Source organism: Drosophila grimshawi, unplaced genomic scaffold (genome assembly GCF_018153295.1).
Source record: "Drosophila grimshawi isolate 15287-2541.00 unplaced genomic scaffold, ASM1815329v1 contig_44, whole genome shotgun sequence".
Lineage (NCBI taxonomy): Eukaryota > Metazoa > Arthropoda > Insecta > Diptera > Drosophilidae > Drosophila > Drosophila grimshawi.
Window position 1 is genome coordinate 23,218,153 of NW_025063240.1, and position 26,918 is coordinate 23,245,070.

General features: G+C 44.9%; 6 protein-coding genes across 6 annotated transcripts; 4 read left to right on the forward strand and 2 right to left on the reverse strand.

Moving 5' to 3' along the window:
* The first annotated feature begins 261 nt into the window (after positions 1 to 261).
* LOC6558114 (39S ribosomal protein L46, mitochondrial) lies at positions 262 to 1,202 on the forward strand. Its single transcript, XM_001983162.3, has one exon. It carries the CDS (start codon positions 333 to 335, stop codon positions 1,122 to 1,124), a length of 792 nt encoding a protein of 263 aa, XP_001983198.1. The 5' UTR covers positions 262 to 332; the 3' UTR covers positions 1,125 to 1,202.
* A 298-nt stretch (positions 1,203 to 1,500) lies between these two features.
* On the forward strand, positions 1,501 to 2,893 carry LOC6558369 (DNA polymerase delta subunit 2). The gene has a single exon (XM_001983161.3). It carries the CDS (start codon positions 1,564 to 1,566, stop codon positions 2,869 to 2,871), a length of 1,308 nt encoding a protein of 435 aa, XP_001983197.1. The 5' UTR covers positions 1,501 to 1,563; the 3' UTR covers positions 2,872 to 2,893.
* On the reverse strand, positions 2,888 to 3,302 carry LOC6557636 (U6 snRNA-associated Sm-like protein LSm8). Its single transcript, XM_001983160.3, has one exon. The coding sequence runs from the start codon at positions 3,234 to 3,236 to the stop codon at positions 2,949 to 2,951; it is 288 nt and encodes a 95-aa protein (XP_001983196.1). The 5' UTR covers positions 3,237 to 3,302; the 3' UTR covers positions 2,888 to 2,948.
* A 705-nt stretch (positions 3,303 to 4,007) lies between these two features.
* Positions 4,008 to 7,987, forward strand: LOC6558874 (ankyrin-3). Its single transcript, XM_032740096.1, has 5 exons — positions 4,008 to 4,971; positions 5,107 to 5,394; positions 5,517 to 5,849; positions 5,915 to 6,018; positions 6,446 to 7,987. Exons 1-5 carry the CDS (start codon positions 4,443 to 4,445, stop codon positions 7,295 to 7,297), a joined length of 2,106 nt encoding a protein of 701 aa, XP_032595987.1. The 5' UTR covers positions 4,008 to 4,442; the 3' UTR covers positions 7,298 to 7,987.
* An 811-nt stretch (positions 7,988 to 8,798) lies between these two features.
* Positions 8,799 to 22,615, forward strand: LOC6557880 (dynein axonemal heavy chain 12). Its single transcript, XM_032735900.1, has 9 exons — positions 8,799 to 10,910; positions 10,965 to 11,145; positions 11,773 to 14,442; positions 14,498 to 14,812; positions 14,929 to 15,171; positions 15,239 to 16,315; positions 16,819 to 20,590; positions 20,878 to 21,197; positions 21,344 to 22,615. The coding sequence occupies exons 1-9, from the start codon at positions 8,851 to 8,853 to the stop codon at positions 22,571 to 22,573; spliced, it is 11,868 nt and encodes a 3,955-aa protein (XP_032591791.1). The 5' UTR covers positions 8,799 to 8,850; the 3' UTR covers positions 22,574 to 22,615.
* LOC6558462 (DDB1- and CUL4-associated factor 8) lies at positions 22,616 to 26,464 on the reverse strand. Its single transcript, XM_001983157.2, has 6 exons — positions 26,129 to 26,464; positions 25,415 to 26,075; positions 24,317 to 25,123; positions 23,933 to 24,075; positions 23,303 to 23,546; positions 22,616 to 23,214 (listed from the first exon to the last, which is right to left on the reverse strand). The coding sequence occupies exons 1-6, from the start codon at positions 26,281 to 26,283 to the stop codon at positions 22,852 to 22,854; spliced, it is 2,373 nt and encodes a 790-aa protein (XP_001983193.1). The 5' UTR covers positions 26,284 to 26,464; the 3' UTR covers positions 22,616 to 22,851.
* Positions 26,465 to 26,918: the final 454 nt, after the last annotated feature.

Below are 26,918 nucleotides of genomic sequence, written 5' to 3' on the forward strand. Positions count from 1 at the left end.
AAAGATGTTTTAATTAAAAACTGGGTTGAAATTTTTTAATACATTTAATATCGTATATATTCAAGAATTTGTTGATGCTGCCCGCCAAATACAAATCAGCGATACGGGAGATTGGGTGGTTGGTGTAGGACTCAAATCGGTTATGCTTGCTCTTGCTCTATCGATTTAGCTGTTTCTCGATGCTTTTATATTTTACAAATATGCTTATCGATATATCGCATTTCTCTTGCTCTATCGGCTTAACAGCCAGCAGCTGTTATTCTTTTGATCATGTAATCGAATACGAGACTTCGCCTCATTTTCATAAGTAAAACTAAATTAAATAAAGAAAAATGCTGCGCCGCCTCACACAAATTAGTGTCCAGCAACTGGTTCGCAAAAAGTCAACTGCTGCGTGCAGCAGCAAGGATAAATGGGATCTATTTGCTGGCGTTTTGGTCGAACGTCTACCGGTTGTATCCAAAACATTGAATCCATTGGAACAACAATTTCAGGCAATGCTTTCCCATGTCGAATACGAGAAGAGTCTTAAATCGGATTTTGAGCTAAAAAATGAGCGAGATTTGGTGCAAACGGAGCTGATAAAGCAAGGCAAAATGCAGGTGGATCTGGACGACACGGTGGCCAAGCAAACGGCTCAGGATCTGAAAGATGCATACACCGAGGAACTAAAAAAATTCCAATTGGCTCCACGCACAACAGCCGACGATGCAAATAATAAGGCAACGTCAACGGATCGTTGCCTGGAGGATATACTCTATTTGGTCGTGAAGCAAAAACTGGGATCACAGCAGCATTTGGTGTTGCCACAGGGTCAACGCGAGCAGGGCGAATCCATGCGACAAACGGCGGAACGTGTGCTCCGCGAGCAATGTGGAAATGAGATCCAGGTGGTCTTCTATGGCAATGCGCCAGTCGGTTTCCATAAGTACAAATACCCCATCAAGGAGCGCACTCAGAGTGTTGGCGCCAAAGTCTTCTTTTATCGTGCCTCTCTCAGATCTGGCAATGTGGTTGTAAAGCGGTCGGAAACTTCTGGTACCTACGAGTGGCTGCCCAAGGAAGCCTTAAACCAGAAGCTGAACACAGCGTATGCGGAGAGCATCAATAAGTTCTTGATATGATTTACATATATATATTTGTTTGTAGTTTCATTATACAATTTACTCGCTTTCTTTCAAATAAAACGCATTTGTATTTAACGTTTTAAACGCATAATCAGCGAAATCGTTGCACACAAATTTAAAACTTTTTCTACACTTTAAAAGAGTTGCTAATCGCCTTATCAGCGTGTGCGTCTATCGATAAAAATATTTGCCAGCCTTCTCGCTTGCATGTTTATTACTGACGGCGGACATCTTTAATAAATTCTGGAAATGATTTAAATGTATGTATATATATTGTCTATTCCAGTTAATCGCATTGTTAACTGGTCTCGCCTATCGATAAAATGTTTGCCAGCCCTGGTCACTCTCACATTGTATATTTATTATTGGCGCGTAAAAGTGCATTAAAAGCAATTGCAATTTGCAAAGAATTAAGCAGGATAAATACGACTTTAACATGGCGAAACGTTTGGAATGTCCCTATGAGAATCTGAGCAGCTGCTTTCTGCTGCAGACGAGCGACTATCAAAAGCAATTCTGTCATTTATACACACATCGTTTGGCCGAAATGAGGCGACTTTTAACGCCGCTGGCCAAATCCAAATGGGACAATCAGGTGCCCATAATGAAGCTTTGCGAACTGCGAGGCGAGCAGAACGTCAATTGCATCATCATTGGCACCATTTACAAGCACCAGGCGCACAAGCCGAGCATATTGCGTGACATTTCCGAGGAGAATCAACTGGCACCGCAACCACAACGCAAAAATTACTCAGAGCCCGAGGATAAAGTCATCCTGGAGGATGAACTGCAGCGCGTGCGACTGCAAGGTGATATACTGGACGGCAGAAATTTAGCAACGGGCATTGTGTGTGCAGTTAAAGGAGGCACCGATAGCGATGGCTATTTGAATGTGGAGGAGGTGCTCTTCTTAGAGAGCGGACCACAAAAGTCGCTCGCTTTGAGGAGCAATGCTGGGAAACTGGTGATCATCTCTGGCCTGGATCAGCTGCAATCGCATAACTATGTGGATGCATTGAACATGTTTCAGTATTGGCTAAGCGGCAGCTTGGGCAATACTGTCCGAGCTCAATCCATGGTCAGATTAATTGTTGCCGGCAACTCGGTGAGGAGTACAGCGCTGGTAGAGCTGCCCACGCTGCAGGTGGCACGCTCCCAGGCCAATGCGAATGATACTGTACAGGCTATTGCCCAGTTGGACACCTGGTTTGCAGCCTGGGCTCGTGCTTTGCATGTGGATTTAATGCCCGGTGCCTTTGATCCGGCGAATTTTATGTTTCCCCAGCAGCCGTTCCACAAATGCATGTTTCCACTTGCCGGGCAGTTGTCCTCCTTCCAGTCTGTGCCCAATCCCTACAGCTGTCGGCTGAATGGTGCTCACGTCATGGGCACAGCCGGGCAGAATGTGGAGGATTTGTTAAGCAGCACCTCGTTGGATTCGTCACTGCTAGCATTGAGTTCCACACTCAAATGGGGCCACTTGGCGCCAACGGCGCCGGACACGTTGGCCAGTTATCCGTACATCGGTAGTGATCCCTTCATTATGCAGGAGTGCCCACATGTTTACTTCGCTGGAAACTGCGCCTCCTTCGATACGGAGTTGCTGGAGGACTCTAGGAAGGAGAGCAGCAAGCGAACGCGTCTCGTCTGCGTGCCCAGCTTCAGCCGGACGCAGAGCGTGGCTCTCATCGATCTGGACACACTCGATTGTCGCGAGATTAAGTTTAGCGTGAACTCCGAATAAATTTATGAGAGTAAAATTGCTATTTTATCGATTTTTATTTATTTACTTGTAGAACTTAAAACTATGTCCGATTCTAATCAGTGGACAACTGGTCCCAGTGGCTCGCCGCGTATATTGGCCAAGTCCAGGCGGGCGTCCACTGTGTCATCTACGAGGCCAATGACGGCGATGTTGTCGCCACGGATTATGTGCAGGCCGAGCACAATTTGCTCGATGCCCGCCGTTGTTGAGAAGACGCGTTCATGGCACTCATCGATGATGATGTTTATCGTCTGATCGAAGCCTTTCAGCGTTCCTATGAAGTTGCGACCATCTGCCGTGATTATGGACACGGTGTGATTGATATACGACTCCAAGCCGGACATTTTGGTAGCCAATTAAAGGTGAGTTATTGTAACAAAAGCAAACCTAACAAATGCTTTCCGTAAAACGTTCTTATTTGGAAATGTTACTATCGATTATTGCAATGTTACTGTTTTATCGGGCTTAACAACGATATAAGGTGGCAGCATGAGCTATGTTGAGTTACCACACTTAACAGCTGTTAAGTTTTGCATGTCTCAGACATCACTTGGCGGGAGTTCAGACCACTGAAGCGCTCGTTAACGACGACAGCTGCAGCTCAAGTGCATTTAACGCTGTGTGCGATTGTAGTTAGAGCTAACTTACGCTATTTTATATTAATCCAGGGCGCCAACTTCAAATATGTAAACAATTCAATCAAATTAAAGTTTCATTGGTGCTGCTACCAACAAGGACGATACAGATACATATATTTAAATCTATTAGTTATATCATTGACGCCGCCCGGCGCCCATAATAAATACACAACAATGCTCAAGTGAGCAGGGATGGCCAATATTTATGTGGCTTAAATGAATTGCTATTGATAGTCGATAGACGGTTTCAATTTGAATGATGATGAGATCAATTTTTGCACTGATTTCGAGGAATGTCTTTAAAATGTTGAATACAAATTCATTGTAATTGTTAATTATTAATTAATCAATTTATTTGTTAATTACTGTTAATAGGCTGCAAAATATATATATTTAAATTATATCAACAACAATACGCAATCGACCAGGGCTGGCGAATATTTATGCAGCTTCAATTAATTGCTATCGATAGTCGATAGACGTGCACAGCTGATAGGCCGTTTGGCATCTTGTTTTACAGCGTAGAAAAGTTTTTTGGTGTTATAAATGCTTTAGAAATGCATTTGTGCACTGATTTATATGTATAAAAAGAACAAGCAGGATGTCAAAATGAAAATCGAAAAATCGAATGCAGAGTGCGTCTAATGCCAAGTGCTGAATTGTGTGCTGAATGTGTGAAAAACTCGCATCCGTATTGATTTTTACTGTTGCTGGCTGCTGCCCAAAACATTGTTTACAATTTATTGTGTTGTGGGGCAGGCAGAAGAGAAGGCAAAAAGCGAGATTTCATCTCGCAAAGATGCAGATGCACTCACAAATTGCCACTATTAGCTGCTCCAACCATTAAGAAGACGTCTTATCAAATAGCTACAATTCATCTTTGGAGGAAGAGGAGTAGGATCAGGTGCTAAGATGGGCGGATCTGTTAGTCAAGTGTTTAGATCGGGTTCGGCGCTGCTCTCCCATCGCGATGGCCACAAAGTGTCCAAGGCAACGGAGGAGAAAATTCAGACGCTCTTCGAAATACTGCGTGCAAATCCCAAAGTCTCGCTGCAAACCTTGGAGAGTCTACTGATACAGATACCCAAGAATGAGAACATTCTCGTCATTCACGATGATTGTGGCTACAATATATTGCAGCGTAGCGTTGGCCTCAATCACATCGATCTCACCAAATGGCTGCTGCATCGCCATCGGCCTGATGTCAATCGATCGCCCTGCTCCCTGCCCCTGCACATTGCCACGCTGCGTGGCTACGAGGAGTGTGTGGAGCTCTTGCTCCGACATGGAGCACGCATTGATGCCGACACACGAATGTGCTTTCCAGGCTCACATTCGCACAACTGTGAGGAGAGTGGCAAGTGGCAGAGTCACCAAGTGGACGATGTCAGCGAGAGACTAAATACAAAGCTACAGAACGCCCTGTGCTATGCCATCGATGGTAATCGGAATATGTTATATATATATATATTATATTTATAGTTATATTGCATATTTATATTTATATGCTTATACTTTTATATGTATTTACTTATTTGTATATTTACATTATTATTGTATTATATTCTCCTTCCAGGCGATCAGTATAATGTGCTGAGCATGATGACCCAGAAGATGGAGGAGCCTTGGATACCGTTTCGGGCCAAGAAACCGCTGCTTCACTTAGCATGTGAACGGGGTGCTTGGAACTGTGTTCAGCAGCTGGTTGTGACACGTTCCGAGGAGATAAATCTCATCATGGACGAATATTATCCCATACATCATGCCGTGCTGCACGATGGACGCTTTCTGGAGATGCTAATTCAACATGGAGCGATAACCACAGTGCGCACCTGCACCCAACAGATGACCCTGCTGCATGTTGGTAAGGGATTGATAATTGGAATTATTGCTTTATTTTTTATTTATTTGAACGTTGAATATGAATAAATGAATACACACTTTAAATGTGATTTTCTATTAACAATCTGCTCTTCTTTTCTCCAGTCATTCTGGCTGCTCGCAAATCGGCTGAGGATACGCAGGCCACGTTGCGCATCCTGCTCGATCGGGGCTGCAAGGAGCTGATAAATGCACCGGATTCCCTGGGGAATACGCCGCTGCATGCATTGATTGTGCGTTATGCTTTGGAGGAGGCCCGTTATGGCTACGACAAGTGGAGCAAATGGGATGTTCTGCACTTGGTCCGGTTCCTGCTGCAAAACGGCGCCAAGCCATCCATCAATCAGGCGGGCAATAGTGCCATGGCATGCGTGTTTCGTCATCTGCGCGATTGGGAAGTCTGCTATGAGCTGCTCAATATGCTCATACGCGAGGATGGTGAGTAGTCTATAAATGAATAAATAAAAATGTATTAAAACTTGTGCTTTTTTGCTCATATACAGGTGATCCGAATATTGTGGGTCGTGATGGTTCAGTGCCTATAATGGTGCTATTGGTGCCGCTGATTAACAAGGATCATCTGCATCACTTCACACATTCAATGAAAGTAAGTCTCTGCCAATATTGTAGCAATAATCTCTTTTTATTTGCATTTATTTGGCGCGTTTCAAAAGTAATGTCATTTCGTAGCGATGTTTGTTATCGCTCGATCAGCTTGCTCATTCTTATTATCGATTACAACATTGATCACTTAACATTATGCTGGTTACGTGTAAATGAACTATGCTAATGAGTACAGTATAGATATATGGTCACACATGCAAATGAAACATCGAGTAATTAACATGAAGACGGCAATATTTAGAGCTGTGCATATGAGCAAATATAAATGTTGCTTAACATATTTAGCGATAAATGGTGTCACATGCAGTAATTAACATTATGACGGTTATATTAAAGTGAGATATGCTTTTGATTTAAGAAAAGTGTTCCTCAAATATATATACAATTGCTAATCATTGATCATATTTTAGGTCTGCTATATGAACTGTATACGGATACTGCTTCAGCATGGCGCCAATTTGAATTGTTCGTATCGAGCGAACCTGAAGCCGTTGCATGTGCTCGTCTTTACGGTCAGCGAGAATCTGACGGTTAACTGTGATGCCCAGAAACGCACAAACTTTGACTTTATTAAGAACATATTGCTGCTGCTGCTGCAGCATGGTCTGGACTGCAACAAGACATATCAGCACATACTGCAGGCCGTCATGGATATGGTGCCGCATGTGCGTACTTGCCAGGACATGGAATGTATCTATGAGTTGACTCTGACGCTCATCCAATACGGTGCCGATCCCAATATTGTGCTGAGCAGCAAACTAACGCCTGGCATTGCCATCTTCTCGAGTGAAATTGCCAGCTATGGCGAGGCACTTGGAGCAGGAGCAGGTGGTGGACCTCCTGCTGCGGGTGGTGCTGGCGCAGCTGCCTTGGGCGATAATACGTTTCGGAATTCGTTTCGGATTAGTTCACGATATCTGCTCTTCTATTATATCGTACTGATAACCACAAAGGAATTCATACTCAACGATCCACAATTGACATACACACGAATCATTCATCTCTTCTATCTGACGATGGAGCACGAGCCGCTCTTCAATTGCCTCAAGTCGCTGCATAATTTCTACGTAGCTCAAGTGCCCAGTAAGAAAACGGAACAATTGATTGCCCTCATCTCGACACTCTATCGTCGCCCCAGATCCCTCAAACAATTGGCCCGGCGAGCCATCTACGAGGCCATGAATCGAAAGCTGGCGCAGAATGTGAATCGCTTGAATCTGCCGGGTCCGCTCAAGGAATATGTCCTGCAATTCGAGAGATAACAAGTGTGAGGGCATAATTAATACACACAGTTATAGTATACATATAGATATAAAGAATGTCGTCACTGTTAACTTTTTAATGACCAATGTCTAGCGAAACAAAACTACAACTAGAATCAATCATTATTGCAATTGTTAAACGCAAATCTATATATAGATATATATAAAATATCGTTATCACCCATATGTAAGTATTTACAACAAATATCCATGCATTAATTAATTATCTAATGATTAAGATATGAAAACGCTTAAACGTACCTTAACAAGAAAAAAAAATTCATCAATATATCAAAACATGTGCAATTTCTTTTTTACGAATCTATTGTTCAAAACGCTCATTACTAATAATTGTATTGTGTATTGTGAAAACTATTCAATTGTAAAATTCTAAGAAGAATGCCCCACGATCCTACCCCCCAAAAAGAGCTATTCTTATGTCCTCATAACTAAAACATAAACAAAAGCCTTCAAATTACACACACACATCTAATCGACATCTGCATAAACTTAAGGCTGTTTTTTGATGAACAATTCGGGGTTCTCTTTTTTAGAATATATATATAAATTGTATATTTGAAGGCGATTCAACAAATATTATACATACCTATACACATATATAAAGTTATTATTGTAATTATTGTTGCTTGAAGAAAAAAAAAGAAAAACTAAAGTTGTTGTTAATCTGAACAATCATTTCCAATCTGTTAAGAGGGGAATTCAAATTGTAGAAATAATTAAAATAATGGGAAAATTTTGCTTTTCACAGTTGGAACAATATAATATACTAAAAAATCACGGATCGGAACCTATATCTTATAATAACGGATAAGTGTAGACTACCATACGTTCGTTACTGATTTGGTCTACAGAATCGTTAAAGTAAAATGAAGATTGAGAATTTATGGTGTGAATTTATTAAGATTAATTCTAACGTTAATCCATTGTAAAATTTCCAGTTTTGTTCAACTTTGCAGAGGTCTAGGACATCGATTTTTATAGAATTAAGCTAAAATTTGGTGAACCTATGTGAACAATATGTGACACTTATTTCTACCATATCTAGTTTTTAGAAATATTTTTCAGCCCATTACTATTATTTATTACTATTTATAACTTTAAAAACTTTAATATTTTTGCTTGACTTAGAACCTCCAGGTTACAACTCAGAGTACAAAATCATTACTAGGTAATCAATTATTTTGTGTGCATACAGAATGCTATCAGTAACAACTGAGTCATTCGCTAGTTTGCTGCTGGGGAAGATGCACACACTGCCAGAGCCAACTAGCCTTTTTCTTAGAGAGTTGTTTCTCGCGCAACCACAATCGGCTGCAATTTACATATATTTTGATCGTAAGTAAATAAATTAATTCAAATACACACTCACACAAACACACACAAGTTACTGACAGTTTCTATAGAACAAATTAAAACAAATATTTTTTTAAGTTGCCTTAGTAACGATAAAAAAAAGCCGGACATTGCCGCCCTCAAGTGAAAAGTGTCTTTGAAATTTACATATTAATAAATGAGCAGGAGTCGGCAGCAACATGTTTAGCAAAAAGCTGGAGCGGATGCATCGTCCTCCCTCGGACATCACCAAGTACGACAATGAGCCGTATATGAAGAATCCGTTGCTCACATTCCGGATATCCGATGTCCACGAGCGACGGCATTACAATTTCCTCAAGCAGCGGGCGGCGGACATAAAGGTGATAATAGCGAAGCGACCCTGGGCACCGGAGCCGGAGATGCGACCACTGCCCCAGGAGCACTACGTGGACAACTTGAGGCGCGAAGTGCGCAAAATAATTGTGCCCCGAATGCTGCACAAAACGGAGTCGAAGATACTCAGTTTTGCATCAGAGCGTTTGAAGAACAAATATCCAGAGTTGGTTGAGGCGTATATGACGGAAGTGCACGGCGAATACGATAGACTGATGAAGATCTACAGCATGAAGAACATACTCACCCATCCCGAATTCTCCGACGAGGATCCCTCAAAGTTCGATCTGCCTCATGCCGATTTCCATTCAAGTTTGCCGGGGCGTTCGCCCAACTATAAAGCGTATCTGGAGAATCGACGCAAAATTGCTCAGAAGCTGCTCATTGTGCAGCCTCCGATGCGGATCATACTCAGCATCTCCGTGCTGGATTTACCTGAATTCGCGTGCATTTTCCGTTATGTGGGCGCCATGGGTGCTCAGCAGCAGCAGCTGGGATTGTGTGGGAGGGAGGCACTCTCCTACAAGTTCTATCGCAAGTACATTCAGAATCAGTTGGACAAGGTGAACACTTTTCTCCGCTGGACGTGGTACACTCGGTTGGTTTGCGTGCTCCGACGTATGCTGCGGAAGCGAGTAATGCCCGCCAATGTGTGGAGGCGGGCTTGGAGTGGGCTGGAGGGTCTGATGAATCGGGAGGTGAACAACCTGAAGATGCGTACCTTTGAGGAACTGTTTCGCGTCTGCAGCACTCCCAGAACTATGCCCGTTTTCCGCATGTCCCTCGGCTGGGATGATTTTGAGGATGGGCTGGATATGCGACCAAGTCTTACGAATATCTTGTCCATCTTTGGTGAAATTGTGACGGAAATCTCAATGGTCGGTTGTCGGATGGAGGCACTGCAGCCGCAGGTAGACACCTTGTCCAACTTTGCCCAGATTAGCGATTATCTGAAGATCGAAATGAATGAGAACTATGTGAAGGATGTGATCAGGAAGATTCAAGAGATCATCGGGCACACCTATACCCAATTGACGGATTACATTATGGGCTATCGCAATAAGTACATTGGTCTCTATTCAGATGAGGAGCGCAAGGCGCTGAATAGGTTTCTGCAGGAGCCGCACGAGTTCGAGGAGTACTTTGGCCGCATCGAGAAATACTATGAGTTCATCAATATGCTCCGTAGTGAACCCGCTACGGATTACTTTGAGATGGCCGTAATTGATAATGAGCCGCTCATTCAGGGACTGCGCAGTTTGGCAGAAAATTTGATAGCGAATATTACGGCCATCATTATTAGGGAGCACATCAAGGCCGAGGAGGAGATCTGTGATGAGTTCGAGAAGATCAAGGATCGTGCTCTGCTCATACCTAAATCAACGGAGGAATTGCTCGAGAGCGCCGATTATATGATCTATGTGAAGATGCAAAAGCTGGCGGAGCTCACGGATCGCATCCAGTATTGTCTGCAGGTGGGCACGAATATTGTGGAGCTCACCCAGATGTCCAAGTATCATTTCGACCTGACCATCAAGACGATCAATTGGATCAAGGACATCAACGAGATCTGCGATTATAATGCGTCCCAGCAGGAGCACTACAAGTTCCTCTTCGAGGAGCATCTGCAGGAGGTCGTCAAGAAGCTAAACGCCGACATCGAAGGAATGTTACCGAAATTGGCCGTCATCGATGATATGAGTCGACCGGAAAAGTTTCGCGAATCCTACATAATACTCCAGAACTTTATAGATCAGTTGAAGACGGCCGATGATTATGTGGCATGGATCAACAAGGAGGAGAAACTGTTCAAAGTCAACCAAACCGAATATTCCACATTGGAGGTCATCAAATCCTTTGTCTACCCCTTTGCCGAGCTGATGAAGTAAGTAAAACTCCGGCGTAAGTGAAATTCTTACTAATCCGCCGGATTTTATAGGTGCTGCATTGAGTGGAAGCGTTACTTGAGCGTCTGGACGGATGGTCCGTTTGAGTATCTGGAGCCGAAGTTTGTGGAGACCACAACGGAGGACTATCTCAGGGAGTTCCAGAAGAATCAGAAATACTATCGCATCAAGATCAAACAGGATATGGTCGAGAATCCCGTTTGCAAATTTAAGGTGAATGAGAATTTATACATTTACTCAAAATAATCGCACTGAAATTTGGAAAATCGCCAAGGGTAAAACTCACCTTATTATTCGGAGAGTATGTTTCTAAAATTGTTTTTCAGGGTGTTGTTTTCTATGTTTTTACAAAAAAGAATTCTTATAATAACTTTTTTGTCACTTTTGATTTGAATGTTTGTATATGTGAAATCTTATAATTAATATGGGATTTTAATTGTAATCTTCAAATAAATATATAATATTTAAACTTGACATATACAAACATTGTACATAGTTTATAAGCATTGATATATTTAATTTGAAATAACTTACGATTTTATAGGGACAACAGCTAAACTTTTATATAAAAGTCGGGCCAGTAAATGAATTTGAAAAAGGATTTTTTTCTAAAAATCAAGGCCTTGCATTAATGCCTTTAATAATTAAATATTTAAAAAATAGGACAAATCTACGTTTGGGCAAGCCTTTTTAATCTTAAGAAAAATCTTCTTTAACTTTTATAAATTATTTCTAAAATCAAGAAAAGCTTTCTAGCTTTTAAAGGGATTTTTATTTAAGGGCGATTTTTCTTCTGAGTATAGGATTCCATTAGCATTACTTACTATTGCTTATTTTCAGGGGCAAACTGAAGATCCGGATCCCGCAAAGCATCCGGTTCCGTTGCGACTTTGCGCCACCATGATAAAGTCCATCAAGGACTTCACCATCGGCGTATTCATAGTGAACACTTTATGCAATCCGGCGCTGCGCAAGCGCCACTGGAAGGAGATGTCGGAGATAGCCGGATTTGATATAACGCCGCATGCGGGAACAACGCTCCGTAAGATTCTTAATTCTGGGCTGGATCATGTGCTCGATCAGTTCGAGATAATCAGCATTAGTGCGAATAAGGAGCTGCAGCTGTGGAACAATTTACAGATCATGATCAAGGAGTGGGAGAACAAGGTATTCCCCACTGGCCCATACAAGGAGACGGGCGTCACGATACTCTCAAGTCTGGACGAAATTCAGGCGCTACTCGACGATCACATCCTTAAAACGCTCACCATGCGTGGCTCCGCCTTCATGAAGCCGTGCGAGGAGGAGGTGCGCGCCTGGTACGAAAAGATCATGCGGGTCAACGAGACCCTGGATCAATGGGGCAAGGTGCAAGTGAATTATCTGTACCTGCTGCCCATCTTCTCCTCCAAGGATATTGTGGCCCAGATGCCCGAGGAGGGACGACTTTTTACGATTGTGGAGCAGACTTATACTCGGAATATGGGTTTGGTGCTCCGTCAGCCTCTGGTCATGGAAACGGCGCCAGTTTCAGGTTTGCTTGAGTCCCTGCAGAAGGCCAACGAGCTGCTCGAGGACATCTCGACGGGCGTGAGCAACTATCTGGAGAAGAAGCGATTGTACTTTCCACGCTTCTTCTTTCTGGCCAACGATGAAATGCTGGAGATACTCTCCGAGACGAAGGATCCACTGCGTGTCCAACCGCATCTCAGCAAATGTTTCGAAGGCATCAATATACTGGAATTCGATTCGGCCAAAAATGTCCTGGCCATGCTTAGCAGCGACAAGGAGCACATTGTATTCATCGAACAGATCTCGACGGCGGCAGCCGGTGGCAGCGTGGAGAAGTGGTTGATTGGTGTTGAGGATGAAATGTTGAAGGCAGTGCGCAATGAGTGCGAATTATCCTACAATCATTATCCGACTGTAAGGAGGCACGAGTGGGTTGTGGAGTGGCCCCAGATGGTTGTCCTGGCCATCTCGCAGGTCTTCTGGGCCTCGCGGATGCACAGCTGTCTGCGTCGAAGCTACGGTGGCAATCAGACAGTAATGAATCACTTCTTTCAGGAGTTGTCCAAGGAGCTGAATGACATTGTGAATCTGGTGCGATCCCCCGTTATTAGTAATCTCAATCGCATCACGATCAAATCCCTGATTGTCATCGATGTGCATGCCAAGGATGTCACAGAGGAGTTGATCCGCTTGAAGATCAGCAGTGAATATGATTTCCAGTGGTTGGCCCAGATGCGCTATTATTGGGAGGATGCCACAATGCTGGTGCGGATCATCAATGCAACGGTGCCCTATGCCAACGAGTATCTGGGTAACTCGGATCGTCTTGTGATCACTCCGCTCACGGATCGCTGCTATCGCACCCTGGTAGGGGCATATCAGCTGCACTTGAATGGTGCTCCCGAGGGACCCGCTGGCACGGGCAAAACGGAGACCACCAAGGATCTGGCCAAGGCTTTGGCTGTCCAATGTAAAGTGTTTAATTGCTCGGATGGTCTGGATTACAAAGCCATGGGCAAGTTCTTTAAGGGACTTGCTTCATGTGGTGCCTGGGCCTGTTTCGATGAGTTCAATCGGATTGAATTGGAGGTACTCTCGGTGGTTGCCCAGCAGATACTGCTCATCATTCAGGCGGTGCGCGCCAATGTGACCAAGTTTATTTTCGAGGGCACCGAGCTGATCCTTAATCCCGCCTGCTATGTCTGCATCACCATGAATCCCGGCTATGCGGGTCGCTCCGAGCTGCCCGACAATCTGAAAGTCCTGTTCCGTTCGGTGGCCATGATGGTGCCCGATTATGCTATGATCGGGGAGATCTCCCTCTATTCCTATGGTTTTGTGGATGCCCGCAAATTGGCCGTGAAAATCGTGACCACCTATCGCCTCTGCTCCGAGCAGTTGTCCAGCCAGAATCATTATGATTACGGGATGCGTGCCGTGAAAACGGTGCTCTCCGCTTGTGGCAACATCAAGAAACAGTATCCGCAGGAGGTGGAGGATATTCTACTCCTACGTAGCTTGATCGATGTGAATCTGCCCAAATTTCTGTCGTTCGATGTGCCCCTGTTTGAGGGCATCATCTCGGACATCTTTCCGGGCATCAAGTTGCCCCAAATTGACTACTCCCTCATGGAGCTGGAGTTCAAGCGTGTCTGCCAAGATGAGATCCTCGAACCGACTCCCAGTTTCCTCACCAAAGTGATTCAAACATTTGAGATGATCATTGTGCGCCATGGTTTCATGTTGGTGGGTGAACCACTCGCCGGCAAATCCGTGACATTGAAGGTGCTGGCCAAGGTCCTCTCGGCACTAAAGACTAAGGCGCCGGGGAAGAGCAACTACTTCCAGCATGTCCTCATGGGCATCATGAATCCCAAGTCTATAACTATGAATCAGTTGTATGGTTCCTTCGATCCCATCTCCTACGAGTGGACGGATGGTCTGGTGGCCAAGATCTTTCGTGACTTTGCCATGACCCCAACACCAGACAGGAAATGGGTAAGCCGAATTAAATTCCAAATCTCTATACTCTAGATATCCTCCTCTTCCTTAGGTCGTCTTTGATGGTCCCGTTGACGCTGTTTGGATTGAGAACATGAACACTGTCCTCGACGACAACAAGAAACTGTGTCTGACCAGTGGCGAGGTCATCACCATGTCCAATGAAATGTCCATGATCTTCGAGGTCATGGATCTGGCCCAGGCATCTCCTGCTACTGTCTCGCGCTGTGGTATGATCTATATGGAGCCCGCCACTCTCGGCTGGCGCGCTTTTGCCAACACCTGGCTCAAGAAGGCTGACAGCCGATGGGCCGACGAGGAAAACGTCAAGTACATGCTGGCCATGCTCCAGTGGCTCCTGCTCCCGGTGAGTACACTATGAGAAAAAGTCGATTTGATTTTTTCCGAGTTTATATGTGATAAATATGAGATTCCTGTTAACTGGCATAGTTAATATCCTAATCATTATTGTTCCCTTTTTAGTGCCTGACATTTGTGCGTCGTTTCTGTAGTCAGTTTATCAGACCGGGCGAGTTTAACACAATGCAAACCACTTTCGATTTGATTGACATGCTGATGGACGAGGCGATTGAGGAGAATCCTGAGGATTACGACAAGTACGTCCAGGGCTACATACAAGCAGCTCTGCTCTACGCCCTGGTGTGGGGCGTGGGCGGAATACTCAACACGGAGTCCCGCGAGAAATTCGATGTACAGCTGAGAAAGGTGAGAAAAGGAACTTGTCTCTAGGGAAACCCCTCCTGCTCCTGATTTTAATTTCCCTGCTCCACAGCTCTATGAGAATGAGCCCGCTGCACTAGGCAAAATGGAGGTGACACCACCCACCGAGGGTCTGATCGTGGATTATGTGTTCATCTTCAAGCAACGGGGCACCTGGCGCTATTGGCCCGATCTCGCCAAGCGCATGGACGTCGAGGAGACGAAGACGGGCGTAATTGTGTCCACCGTGGACACCGCTCGCTATATCCACCTGCTCAAGATGCATGTGCAGCACAAGAAACGCATGCTGCTCGTCGGACCGACGGGCACCGGCAAGAGTGTCTACATCCAGAACTATTTGATGAACAAACTCAATCCAGACTTGTACGAAACTGGTTTCATTACCTTTACCGTGATGATAACGGCCAATCAGACGCAGGAGCAGCTCATTGCCAAGCTGCTCAAACTGAAACGGGGCATCTATGGTCCGCCGAAGGGGATGCAGAGCGTCCTCTTCGTGGACGATATGAATATGCCGGTGAAGGAGGTCTACGGAGCTCAGCCACCGTTAGAGCTACTCCGGCAATTCTTTGACTATGGCCACGTTTATGATCTGCGCGACAGCTCCAAGATCTGGATCAAGGATGTACTCATCATCACCGCTTGTGGTCTGCCCGGCGGCAGTCGTCAGGATGTCTATGCAAGATTCCTCAATCATTTTAATGTCTTCTCCATCAACACTTTCAGTGATGACACCATGTTCCGCATTTTTCTCAATGTCGCCCTGTGTGGCTTTCGACGTTCCGGACATGGGCAGGATGTGTTTGTGGTCACCAATCAGATTGTGAGCGCCACCCAAAACATTTACAAAAGTGTCCAGTCCGAGATACGAGCGACGCCAGCGAAATCACATTACATCTTCAATCTGCGCGATATTTCACGGGTTGTTACTGGTTGCACCCTGGTGCGGAAGGAGTCCGTCAATGATAAGAAGATACTCGTCCGGGTTTGGTATCACGAGGCTATGCGGGTCTTCTATGATCGCCTCGTGGATGACATCGATCGCAAGTGGATGTTCGAGAAGTTGAACGAGTGCCTCAAGGCTAACTTCAAGGATCGGGTGGAGAGTGTTTTCGAAAAGTACTGCGTGGTGAGTAGGTGATTTTTACATTCCTCCCCTTAATATTTAAAAAGTATATTTTGGCTTTCTGAAAACTTAAAAAAAAATATGTCTAATAAAATATGTCGCAATTAACCATTTTGAATTTAACTCCCTTGCTTATACTTCAGTATTACCTTTGATTCTTTTAATCAATGTCTTCTGCTTCATAAACTAAACCTTTTAAATGTTAAACTACTAAATGGTGAAATAAAATTTTCTCTGCCCTCTCGAGACCAACCTACCCGCTACTTCTTCCCAATTCTTGTTGACCGCTGTAATTAATCCTTGCATGAATCTTTTCGAGTACTCCACAATGATTACAATATTATTATTATGTAATTAATTCTTAGTACTCTATTTCTATCATAAGAACTCAATTGTCATTTGATTGGGTTGTTCCAAGGGTATTCTCCACTTACCCCCAAAAAATCTTATAAATATTTCTTATTTTTTATACAAGTTTATTGTAAATGACAAATAATTGTTAACAGGACGATGTGTTTACGATGGAGGCTGCCAATGGGATATTCTTTGGCATGTACTTTGATGAGGATAGTGAGCCGGATGAGAGACGCTACGAGGAGGTGCCCAGCTTGGAGATATTTCACAATCTGGCCATGACCAGCCTGGAGGATTACAACTCGACGCGTCGCTCCAAGATGGACATCACCCTCTTCACATTTGCCATGCAACACTTGAATCGCATCTGCCGCATCATTTCCATACAGGGGGCAAGTGCACTACTCATCGGATTGGGCGGATCAGGAAGGCAATCGTTGACAAAGCTGGCTACGAACATGGTGCAGACATCCTTCTTTCAGCCGGAGATCACAAAAAATTATGGCGCCAATGAGTGGCACGATGACATTAAGCTCATATTGAAAGAGGCAGGTGGAATGAATAAGCACACCACATTCCTCCTCACCGAGAACCAAATCAAAATGGAGCTCTTCCTCCAGGACATCGATTGTCTGTTGAATCAGGGCGAAGTGCCCAACATATTTCCCATCGATGAAAAGCAGGAGGTGCTGGAGCTTGTGCGTCTCGCTGCCCAAGGTGGCAATCGGAATATTGATGTCTCCGCACTGCAAGTCTTCTCGTTCTTTGTGAATCGCTGCAAGCAGAAGCTGCACATCGTACTGAGTTTCTCACCCATTGGGGATGCACTGAGAACCCGGGTGAGATTGTATCCCTCCCTGGTGAATTGTTGCACCATTGATTGGTACGACAGCTGGCCGGAGGAGGCACTGCAGATGATAGCGAAGATGTCGCTGATCGATGTGAATGTGCCCTCCGACCAGATTAAGCTGGCCATCATGGACACCTGCCAGTATTTCCATGTGACAGCCGCCAGAGCCACCCGCTCTTTCTGCCAGATGTCGGGGCGTCACATCTACCAGACCAATGCCTCCTTCATTGAACTGATTCGCTCCTTTCAAACTTTGATTGCTCGCAAACAGGAGGAGACAATGCTCGCTAAGATGCGTTACATTGGCGGCTTGGACACTTTGGCTGTGGCAGCTGAAGCCATTTCCATCATGCAACGGGATTTGAATGCGTTGCAACCGAAACTGGTTGCCTTGGCGGAGGCATCCCGGAAAATGATGCTCGAGATCAATACGGAAACGTTGGCGGCCAGTGCTGCTGCCGAGCAGGTGAAACAGGATGAGGAGGTGGCCTCCGTGCAAGCGGAGGCTGCTCAGGTGCTGAAAAGTGAGTGCGAGAAGGATTTGGCCAAGGCTATACCCGTGCTGGAGGATGCACTGGCCGCGCTGAATACGCTCAAACCGGCTGATATAACACTGGTCAAATCGATGAAAAATCCCCCACCGGTGATCAAACTGGTCATGGCGGGGGTGTGTGTGATGAAGGGTGTGCCGGCGGAGCGTATACCCGATCCGGCCACGGGGAAGATGGTCAATGATTTCTGGGGTCCCAGCAAACGGATATTGGGTGACATGAATTTCCTGCCCGCCCTCAAGGAGTTCGACAAAGACAACATACCCGTCGAGGTGATGAAACGGATACGCAAGGAGTTCATACCCAACAAAGATTTTGATCCGAAGGTCGTGGCCAAGGCGTCCAGTGCCGCCAAGGGTCTCTGCCAATGGATTATTGCGATGGACATGTACGATGAGGTCGCCAAAGTTGTGGCGCCCAAAAAGGCCAAACTTGCCGCCGCCGAGAAGGAATACTCCGACACCATGGCATTTCTGGCCGAGAAGCGAGCCATGGCTGCGGCGCTGGAGGAGAAGGTGGCGCTGCTCAACATCGAGCTGGAGAAGGCCAATGAGGAGATGAAGAAGACGGAGCAGCATGCCGAGAATTGTCGGAACAAATTGCTCCGGGCCGAGGCTCTAATTGGTGGCTTGGGTGGGGAGAAGTCACGCTGGAATAAGGCAGCCGATGATCTGCAGGAGTTGTACGATCATCTGCCCGGCGATGTGCTCATCTCGTGCGGCATCATTGCCTACCTGTCCGCGGTCAATCTCCAGTATCGTGCGAACTGTGTCCAAGACTGGTTCAAGAAGTGCATCGATCTGGAAATACCTTGCTCCAAAAAGTATTCGATTACGGTTGTGCTCGGCTTGGAGGTGACCATTCAGAACTGGCAGCTGGATGGGCTGCCCAACGATGAGTTCTCCAGCGAGAATGCCATCATCTCTGCCAACTCCAGCCGGTATAGTTTGTTCATTGATCCGCAGGGTCAGGCCAACAATTGGCTGAAGAATATGGAGCGAAAGAATCGCTTGAATTGTGTCAAGTTCAATCAAAGTAACTACATGAAGATCATTGCGGATGCTCTGGAATACGGTGCACCAGTGATCATTGAGAATGTGCAGGAGGAGCTGGAGGTGCCACTGGATCCGATACTGATGCGCCAGACCTTCATGCAGGGCGGTATCAAGCAAATCAGTCTGGGAGAGAATGTTGTCCCGGTTTCACCTCACTTCCGTCTCTACATGACGTGTAATCTCCGCAATCCACACTTTCTGCCGGAGACCTTCAATAAGGTGACTGTGATTAATTTCGCTCTCACCCAGAACGCTTTGATGGATCAGCTGCTGAGCATTGTGGTGGCCAAGGAGCGACCGGATTTGCAGGAGCTGCGCATCATGCTCACCACGGAGGCGGCGGCCAATAAGGGTGCTTTACGTGATGCCGAAAATATGATCCTTAAGACACTCACCTCCAGTGAGGGTGACATCCTCGAGAATGAGGCAGCCATCTTGATATTGGCAGATTCGAAGACCCTATCCAAGGACATAACGGAGAAACAGGATGCAGCCAAGGAGACCTCGGCCAAAATCGAAGCATTTCGTCTCAATTACAAACCGGTTGCCATTCATTCCTCCATTCTCTACTATTCCATCACCGACCTACCAAACATCGATCCGATGTACCAGTTCTCGCTGAATTGGTACATCAATCTGTACATGTACTCCATTGAGACGGCCAACAAGTCCAAGGATTTGCCACGTCGCATCAAATTCCTCGTCGATGGCTTCACCAAGAATCTTTACAACAATGTCTGTCGCTCCATTTTCGAGAAGGATAAGCTGCTCTTTTCCTTCATCTTGACGGCACGCATTATGCTCGGCACTGGGCAGGTGGAGATGCGTCATCTATCGCATCTGCTGACCAATGCCAAAGATTCAGCGAATATACCACCCAATCCCAATCCCAGTTGGATAACCGATATCGTTTGGCTGAATGTGCTGCGCCTGGAGGAGCTCAAGGAGCTGCAGGGTATTGTAAAGTCTTTCTGCGATAATTTGCCCGCCTGGCAGGCCATCTATGATCATGCCGCGCCGGAGGATCAACCATTGCCGCCACCCTGGCACGACAAGACCACGGCCTTTGAGAAGATCATCGTGCTGAAAGCTTTACGGCCGGATTCTGTTTTTTTGGGTGTGCGCAAATTTATTTCGCGTACAATTGGCGAACAATTTGTCTCCCCTCCGGAATTTGATATATCCAAATCGTATGCGGATTCAACGGCTCTGACTCCGCTCGTCTTCATTTTGTCACCGGGTGCTGATCCGCTGGGTTCGCTGCTGGCATTTGCCGAAAAAATGGGCCAGGAGGAGACCTTCCAGAGCATATCCCTTGGTCAGGGCCAGGGCCCGATTGCTACGGCTCTGATCAAGAATGCCCAGGAAATGGGCTACTGGGTTTGTCTACAGAATTGTCACTTGGCGGCTAGCTGGATGTCCACCTTGGAGTTCCTCTGGGAGAATATGGACACCTTCAACACGCAGGGTGAGTTAATCAAAAATAATACAAGTTTCTCTCTCTTAAAGTGAAATATATATCGGTTATTTTAGACAAAAAAAAGTGCTCATCAGGACATCCATGATTTATTTTATAGAAGAGCAAAGATTGAAATAATAAGCTGACCCAGAAATTTCATATCAAATGTAATAGTTCCACTTATATTTATTTATTTAATGTCAATTAAAGTCAGTCTCATGTAATATAAGCATTACAAATAATAATTACACATTTACAAAATAAATAACTAAAAATGTCACTCTTTTTCCTTTCAGCTAACTTCCGGATTTGGCTTACGGCTTATCCGACGCCCCAGTTTCCCGTTACGATTCTGCAGAACGGGGTGAAAATGACGAACGAACCGCCGACGGGGCTAAGGGAGAATCTGATGCGCTCCTACAACTCTGAGCCCATCAATGAGCCCGAGTTCTACATGGGCTGTGCCAAGCAGGATCGCGCCTTCACCCGTCTCCTGTTCGGCATCTGCTTTTTCCATGCCGTCGTCCAGGAGCGGAGGAAATACGGTCCGTTGGGCTGGAACATTGCCTACGGTTTCAATGAGTCCGATCTGCAAATCTCTGTGCTGCAGCTGAGCGTAAGTAAATTGCAACTTGACTCGATATATATGTATATATACTGAAATATTAAGTCTGAAATGTGAACTTCTAACTAAGTAATAATATAAGCATATTATTAGAAATAATAAATACATATTTAAATAAATTTATATCTCACCTTTAGATGCTGCTCAATCAGTACGAGCACGTGCCGTACGATGCGATCTCGTATCTGACCAGTGAGTGCAATTACGGCGGACGTGTTACGGATAACTGGGACAGGCGTGCGATAATCACGATTCTCGCTGATTTCTGCAATCCGCAAGTGGTGGCCGATAGTCGCTACCGCTTCGCCTTCGACGATCGATATATACTACCCCGGAAGACGGAGCATCGAGAGATTATACGGTATCTAGACGAGAGCATGCCCTCATTGGCTCCGCCCGAGGTATACGGTTTGCATGCAAATTCCGGCATTACACGGGACTTACAGACGACGAAGACACTGCTGGATTCGATGATCCTGCTGCTGGGCAGCGAGGCAGCGGGTCAGGCCAGTGGAGGAGTCAGTGCTGACCAGATGGTGTTAGACACCATCAAACAGATTGAGACTGAAATGCCGCCGGATATGGATATCGAGGCAGCTGCCGATAAATATCCCGTAGAATACAATGAATCGATGAATACGGTTGTGGTCCAGGAAATGGAACGTTTCCTCAAGTTGCAAAAGGAGATCCGTGGCTCCTGTCGTGATCTGGCTATGGGCATCAAGGGCATCATTGTGATGACGCCGGATCTGGAGAACGTGATGACTGCCATGAGATTCAATCGGATTCCTGTCAAATGGATGGGCAAATCCTATCCGTGCCTGAAGCCACTCGGCTCCTACGTGCAGGATCTGTACAAGCGCCTCAATTGGCTTCATCAGTGGCATCGGGTAGGCAAACCGCCCACGTTTTGGCTCTCCGGCTTCTTTTTCACACAGGCCTTTCTCACGGGAGCCATGCAGAATTATGCACGGAAGTTTAAGATACCCATTGATACGTTGACTTTTGACTATGATGTGCTCAAGGTAGAGACGAAGACAACGCCACCGGATGACGGTGTCTACTGCAATGGGCTGTTCCTCGAGGGCGCCCGCTGGCATTGGGAGCAAAACATGCTCGTCGAGCAGTTGCCCAAGATACTTATGTATGTTATGCCCGTAATTTACTTCCGGCCCATCACACTGCTGGAGCTGATGGAGGGTACACGCTATCGCTGTCCACTGTACAAGACCGGAGAGCGTAAGGGCACCTTGTCCACAACGGGACACTCCACGAACTATGTGGTGCCACTACTTCTCAATACCCAAGCCAAAGCCTCGCATTGGGTAAAGAGGAGCGTGGCTTTGATTTGCCAGACCAATGATTAAACTATATCTTAAACTTAAATCTTAAATATAATATAAATGATATGCCGTTCTTCAATGTTTTATTAAATATTGTTCAAATTAGAATATGAGCTCGCTTAAATTTTAAATTATTTTTTTCACAGCATTTGAAACGCTTTCTAATTAATCAAAGTTTAGTTGTAGGGAGGAGCTCGCAAACTACAAAAAATAAAAATAAAAATGAAGACTAAAATATATATCTCAATGTATGTGTGTAAATTTGACTTTGGATCAATATGGTTGCATGGATATAATTCTTCTTATTGGGAGCGACAGCCAATAGGATCGGCATTGCCATCATCGGAGCTGCTCGCACGACGACGACGCTGCCGCTGTTGCTGATCATGGTTGGAAGCAGCAGCTGGACCCGGATTAGGATTGATGCTGTTGTTGCCACTGGTGGTGGTGCTGCTACTGATGCTACTGGTGCTGTTGCTACTGGTGCTGATGCTGCTGCTACTGCTGAGACGCTCCCGTGGAGCGGCGGCACCGCGTCGTGGCTCAATCAACTGACGTATGAAATAATGTATTTGATTAATATCAAAGTCGCCGCCATCCATCAAAATGTTGCGTCTAAAATTACGCTGCAACGTCTTCTCCAACGCATCCGAGCAGGGCACCTCCTAGGAGTCGTATATGTACATATACATGTATATTTATATATATATATATATATTTATATATATATAGTTTATATGTATATTTACTTACGGTTTCTGGCTTGCTGCTCGGCGTCCATATCTTGACGTTATGATCGAGGCCAGAGGTGGCCAGCACTGGCATCGTTGGATGCTGTTCGAGGCAGTTGACAACGCCGGAATGATCGCCCTTCATGAAATTCATCACAGCCTCGGTGTTCTTATCCCAGAAGAATATGTTGCCATCATCACTGCCGCTCACAATGTACTCCGAGTGCGGACCAAAGAAGTTGACACCCTTGATGGTGCGGCTATTGCTGTAGATAATTAAGAGCAAGACACCGCAGCACAATGAATGATTAAATGCTAATATATATTTTGGAAAATATTTAACAAATAGTTCAGAAATCATGAAAATTTCAAAATCTCACTCAAAACAACCGGAACATATTGGTGGTACAAAGGGTCCACCCAAGTTTTGGCTTATTAATAGAGAAATTTATGTCCAAGACCTCTTTACAGTCCCCCAATTTATTATATATTGTATATAGCTATACGTACAGTTAACAGGTTTATTTAAAATCAGTCTATGTGATAATAAACTCATTTTAGATGTGCAAATAAGATATTAGTGTATTGATCATTTGCAGCAGTACTATTATTCCAAACGAATAATTTTATATACACATATAGGCAGACTTACATGTGTCCCTCGTAGGAGTGGAGAAATTCGCCATCCTTATAGTTGCGGCTGTCATAGAGATAAATTGCAGCATCGCTGTACGAGGCGAGAATCTCGCTGCCGCTGTAATTGTAAACCGCACAGGTGATCTGTGAGACCTTGGCCTGAAATGGAAGAAACATTAGCTATATACACTAAATATGCTACAGAAGTTTTCAAGTTTTAATTCAGAATTGCATAACGTTGTAAATATCGGAATTTGAATCAAAATAAAGCAGTTGAAATTGTAATTTTTATAAAAAAAAAAAACAAAACGTGAATTTCTCGAAATGTATCAAAAAAGGGTATTTTTATATATAAACTATATATATATACATATAATTATAATAATATGATGTAGCTTACGTCTTTTGGCGACATTTGGTGCACTGGCTGGTTGGGCTTGCGTTTGTCGTAGACGCGCAGTTTGTCGTCGGAGCCACTGACGCAGAACTCCGGCGCAAACGGATGATGGGCGATGCTGAAGAGGCGGACACGGCGATTGGCCACGCTGGAGACGCAGCGCAGCATTGTTGTACACTGATTGGAGCGCAGATCGAAGTGCTTGACTGCCGCATCCTCGCCAGCGCTGATCACCTCGTGGCGGCTGTGTGGCACCACGACCAGCTTGTGCACCGCCTCCCGATGACTATACAAATGGGTGGGTTTAATGCTGCTGCTGCCTGAGGGTGGAATGACGGCACGTCGCACCTGACCGTCACGACTAGAGGAGATCACGTCCAGACAGCCGGCGCTATCGATGAATTTCGTTTGGAATATATTGAGATTATGGCCAGATTTAAAGCTGTGCCTCGGCTTGCCATTCGCCCAGTCCCACACAATGATCCGCAGATCATCTGAGCCGGAGCAAATCAAATCGCCGCAACGATTGAAACTCAAACAGTTGACACAGCAACGATGGCGGCTCAACGAGATCATCAGCTTCATGCGCTCCACGACCTGTCGGGATGCATAATAACCCTGGCCGAAGCTCAGTGCTGAGGTGTGTCCGCCACGCCATCCAATCCTATTGAATACATTCTGTTCCCGTTGCATCAGCTCCTGGACAAAGTTCCAGTTGTAGGACGGTTTGGATTTGTTCAACACATTATTCACCGAATCCTTCAGTATTTTATCATCTTGCGGATTTGCCTCCGTCTCATTGTAGAAGTCCTGTGTGCGTGAAATTTATTTATTATAATAATAATAGATTTATAATACACTTGCGAAAAAAGTAATACATTTTTTGTTACGAATGAAAAAACAAAGCATTAGTTTTGCAATTTTTTCAAATGTTGATTAGTATTAGGCCTATAAATTAAAGTTTGCTCTTCTAGAATTCTTTTCAAAAAAATAAATATTTTCTTTTAAAAAACTAGAGGAAAAAATCATAGCAGTAATAATTACAATTATAATTTTTGTAATTTTAAGTGCACATTTAAAAAATAATGCGGATCAACTTACGGATTCGGTTTCCGCATTGCTCGAGAAATAGTCGCGATTCCAAGCCACATTACTGGAATGGGAGCTGCTGCCATCCGAGCGAGCTGCCGGCGAACGCGATGCATCCTGCTCATCCGGCTCCTCGTTCTCCGGAGCAAAAAACTCCACTTCGTCATCATCCACATCGTCATCATCCACATCGTCATCATCTTCGATGGTGGTATTATTGGCATCACTGTTGCCTTCCGATTGATGCTCGCTGGCATCGTTGCTGCTGCTGCTCGAGAAGAGGCTAAGCAATGTGTTACGATAGGAGCGAGTGCGAGGCGTATTAAATATACGAAAATTGGCATCCACATCAAGACCTACATCAGCATTTCCAGCCAGCTCACCAATCCCATCATCCACATTATCTTCGGCGCTTAATAAAGCAGTTGCCACTGGTGAAATATCGAGAAAGGGGTTCGAGCTGGATTCCTCATCATTGATGGCATTGCTAGTCGATGGCTGATCATCATCAACAGCAACTGCCAATGGGTGCATTGCAGGAGGAGATTCAATTTCCTCCACCTCGACTTTTTCGTCAGCTGCGTTTTTAATTTCCAATTCTTCTTTGTTGCAATTTTTGTTGCTGTTGCTGTTGTTGTTGTTGAGGCTATTTATGGCAGCATTTGCCTCCTTGCTAAAAATCGATGATTTGCATTTGATTATTGTTTTTCATAGCTTTTTACTCACCCAACTAAAATTGATTCCCCATTCGATTTGGATTTGGTTTTGGCTTCAGCAGCTGCTGATTCGCCGCCGGAACCCATTTCTTTGGAGTTGGTGCGCTTGAGTCGCTTGCAGGCTGTTGCCGCTTCTGGCAGACACTCCTCATCCACTGTGTCCATTATCGCAATGAACAGTTGCGAATTTTCGATTTTAACTTGTTTGCTTTTTCTCTTTTTAAAAGCACCTTACGACTTTTCCTCAATCTCTCTCGATGTGTGTGTGTACGCAGCAGATATATTTCAGTCGATTGTTTATGTTTAGCAGATAGTAATGGCAAAAGCAAGTGAGGCGAACCAATTACCATTGGCCAGGGCTGCGTTAACGATACACGATACACACACACGCTCAGCAATCGATCGGCATCGACAAGTCTATTGAAAAAGCGCGCCAAGTCTTAAATGTATATGGGAAAAGCAGATGACATGGGACGTGGACATGGTCACTCCATTGGCCACTGTTGCGTTAACGAAACACACACGATCGACGATCGACGATCGACGTCGATAACTCTGACAATATCGCGCCAAGTTTTATTATACTTGAAATTGTTTCGATTTGCTTCGACTTCAGGTGTACTGAATTAGAATTTAATAATAAATTGTGTATTGTATATCTCTATACGATTTCTTGATGACAGTTGTTCGTGCTTATATATATTTGATTTGCATAGTTGCAATTATCAATTATAGAATGTGTTGCATTATTAAATATTTATTTTATTTCAAAGATTTCAACTCCCGCAGTCCACTGCTAT

What these genes read in the sequence shown, in the direction of transcription:
- LOC6558114 (XM_001983162.3), top strand. Translation starts at nt 333, where the DNA reads ATGCTGCGCCGCCTCACACAAATTAGTGTCCAGCAACTGGTTCGCAAA.
- LOC6558369 (XM_001983161.3), top strand. Translation starts at nt 1,564, where the DNA reads ATGGCGAAACGTTTGGAATGTCCCTATGAGAATCTGAGCAGCTGCTTT.
- LOC6557636 (XM_001983160.3), bottom strand. Translation starts at nt 3,236, where the DNA reads ATGTCCGGCTTGGAGTCGTATATCAATCACACCGTGTCCATAATCACG.
- LOC6558874 (XM_032740096.1), top strand. Translation starts at nt 4,443, where the DNA reads ATGGGCGGATCTGTTAGTCAAGTGTTTAGATCGGGTTCGGCGCTGCTC. An exon ending in CCTGTGCTATGCCATCGATG is followed by an intron (nt 4,972 to 5,106) that starts GTAATCGGAATA and finishes TTCTCCTTCCAG; the next exon opens with GCGATCAGTATAATGTGCTG. An exon ending in ACTTCACACATTCAATGAAA is followed by an intron (nt 6,019 to 6,445) that starts GTAAGTCTCTGC and finishes ATCATATTTTAG; the next exon opens with GTCTGCTATATGAACTGTAT.
- LOC6557880 (XM_032735900.1), top strand. Translation starts at nt 8,851, where the DNA reads ATGTTTAGCAAAAAGCTGGAGCGGATGCATCGTCCTCCCTCGGACATC. An exon ending in CAACACCAGACAGGAAATGG is followed by an intron (nt 14,443 to 14,497) that starts GTAAGCCGAATT and finishes CCTCTTCCTTAG; the next exon opens with GTCGTCTTTGATGGTCCCGT. An exon ending in TCGATGTACAGCTGAGAAAG is followed by an intron (nt 15,172 to 15,238) that starts GTGAGAAAAGGA and finishes CCTGCTCCACAG; the next exon opens with CTCTATGAGAATGAGCCCGC.
- LOC6558462 (XM_001983157.2), bottom strand. Translation starts at nt 26,283, where the DNA reads ATGGACACAGTGGATGAGGAGTGTCTGCCAGAAGCGGCAACAGCCTGC. An exon ending in CACTCCTACGAGGGACACAT is followed by an intron (nt 23,547 to 23,932) that starts GTAAGTCTGCCT and finishes AATTATCTACAG; the next exon opens with CAATAGCCGCACCATCAAGG. An exon ending in CGAGCAGCAAGCCAGAAACC is followed by an intron (nt 23,215 to 23,302) that starts GTAAGTAAATAT and finishes TACGACTCCTAG; the next exon opens with GAGGTGCCCTGCTCGGATGC.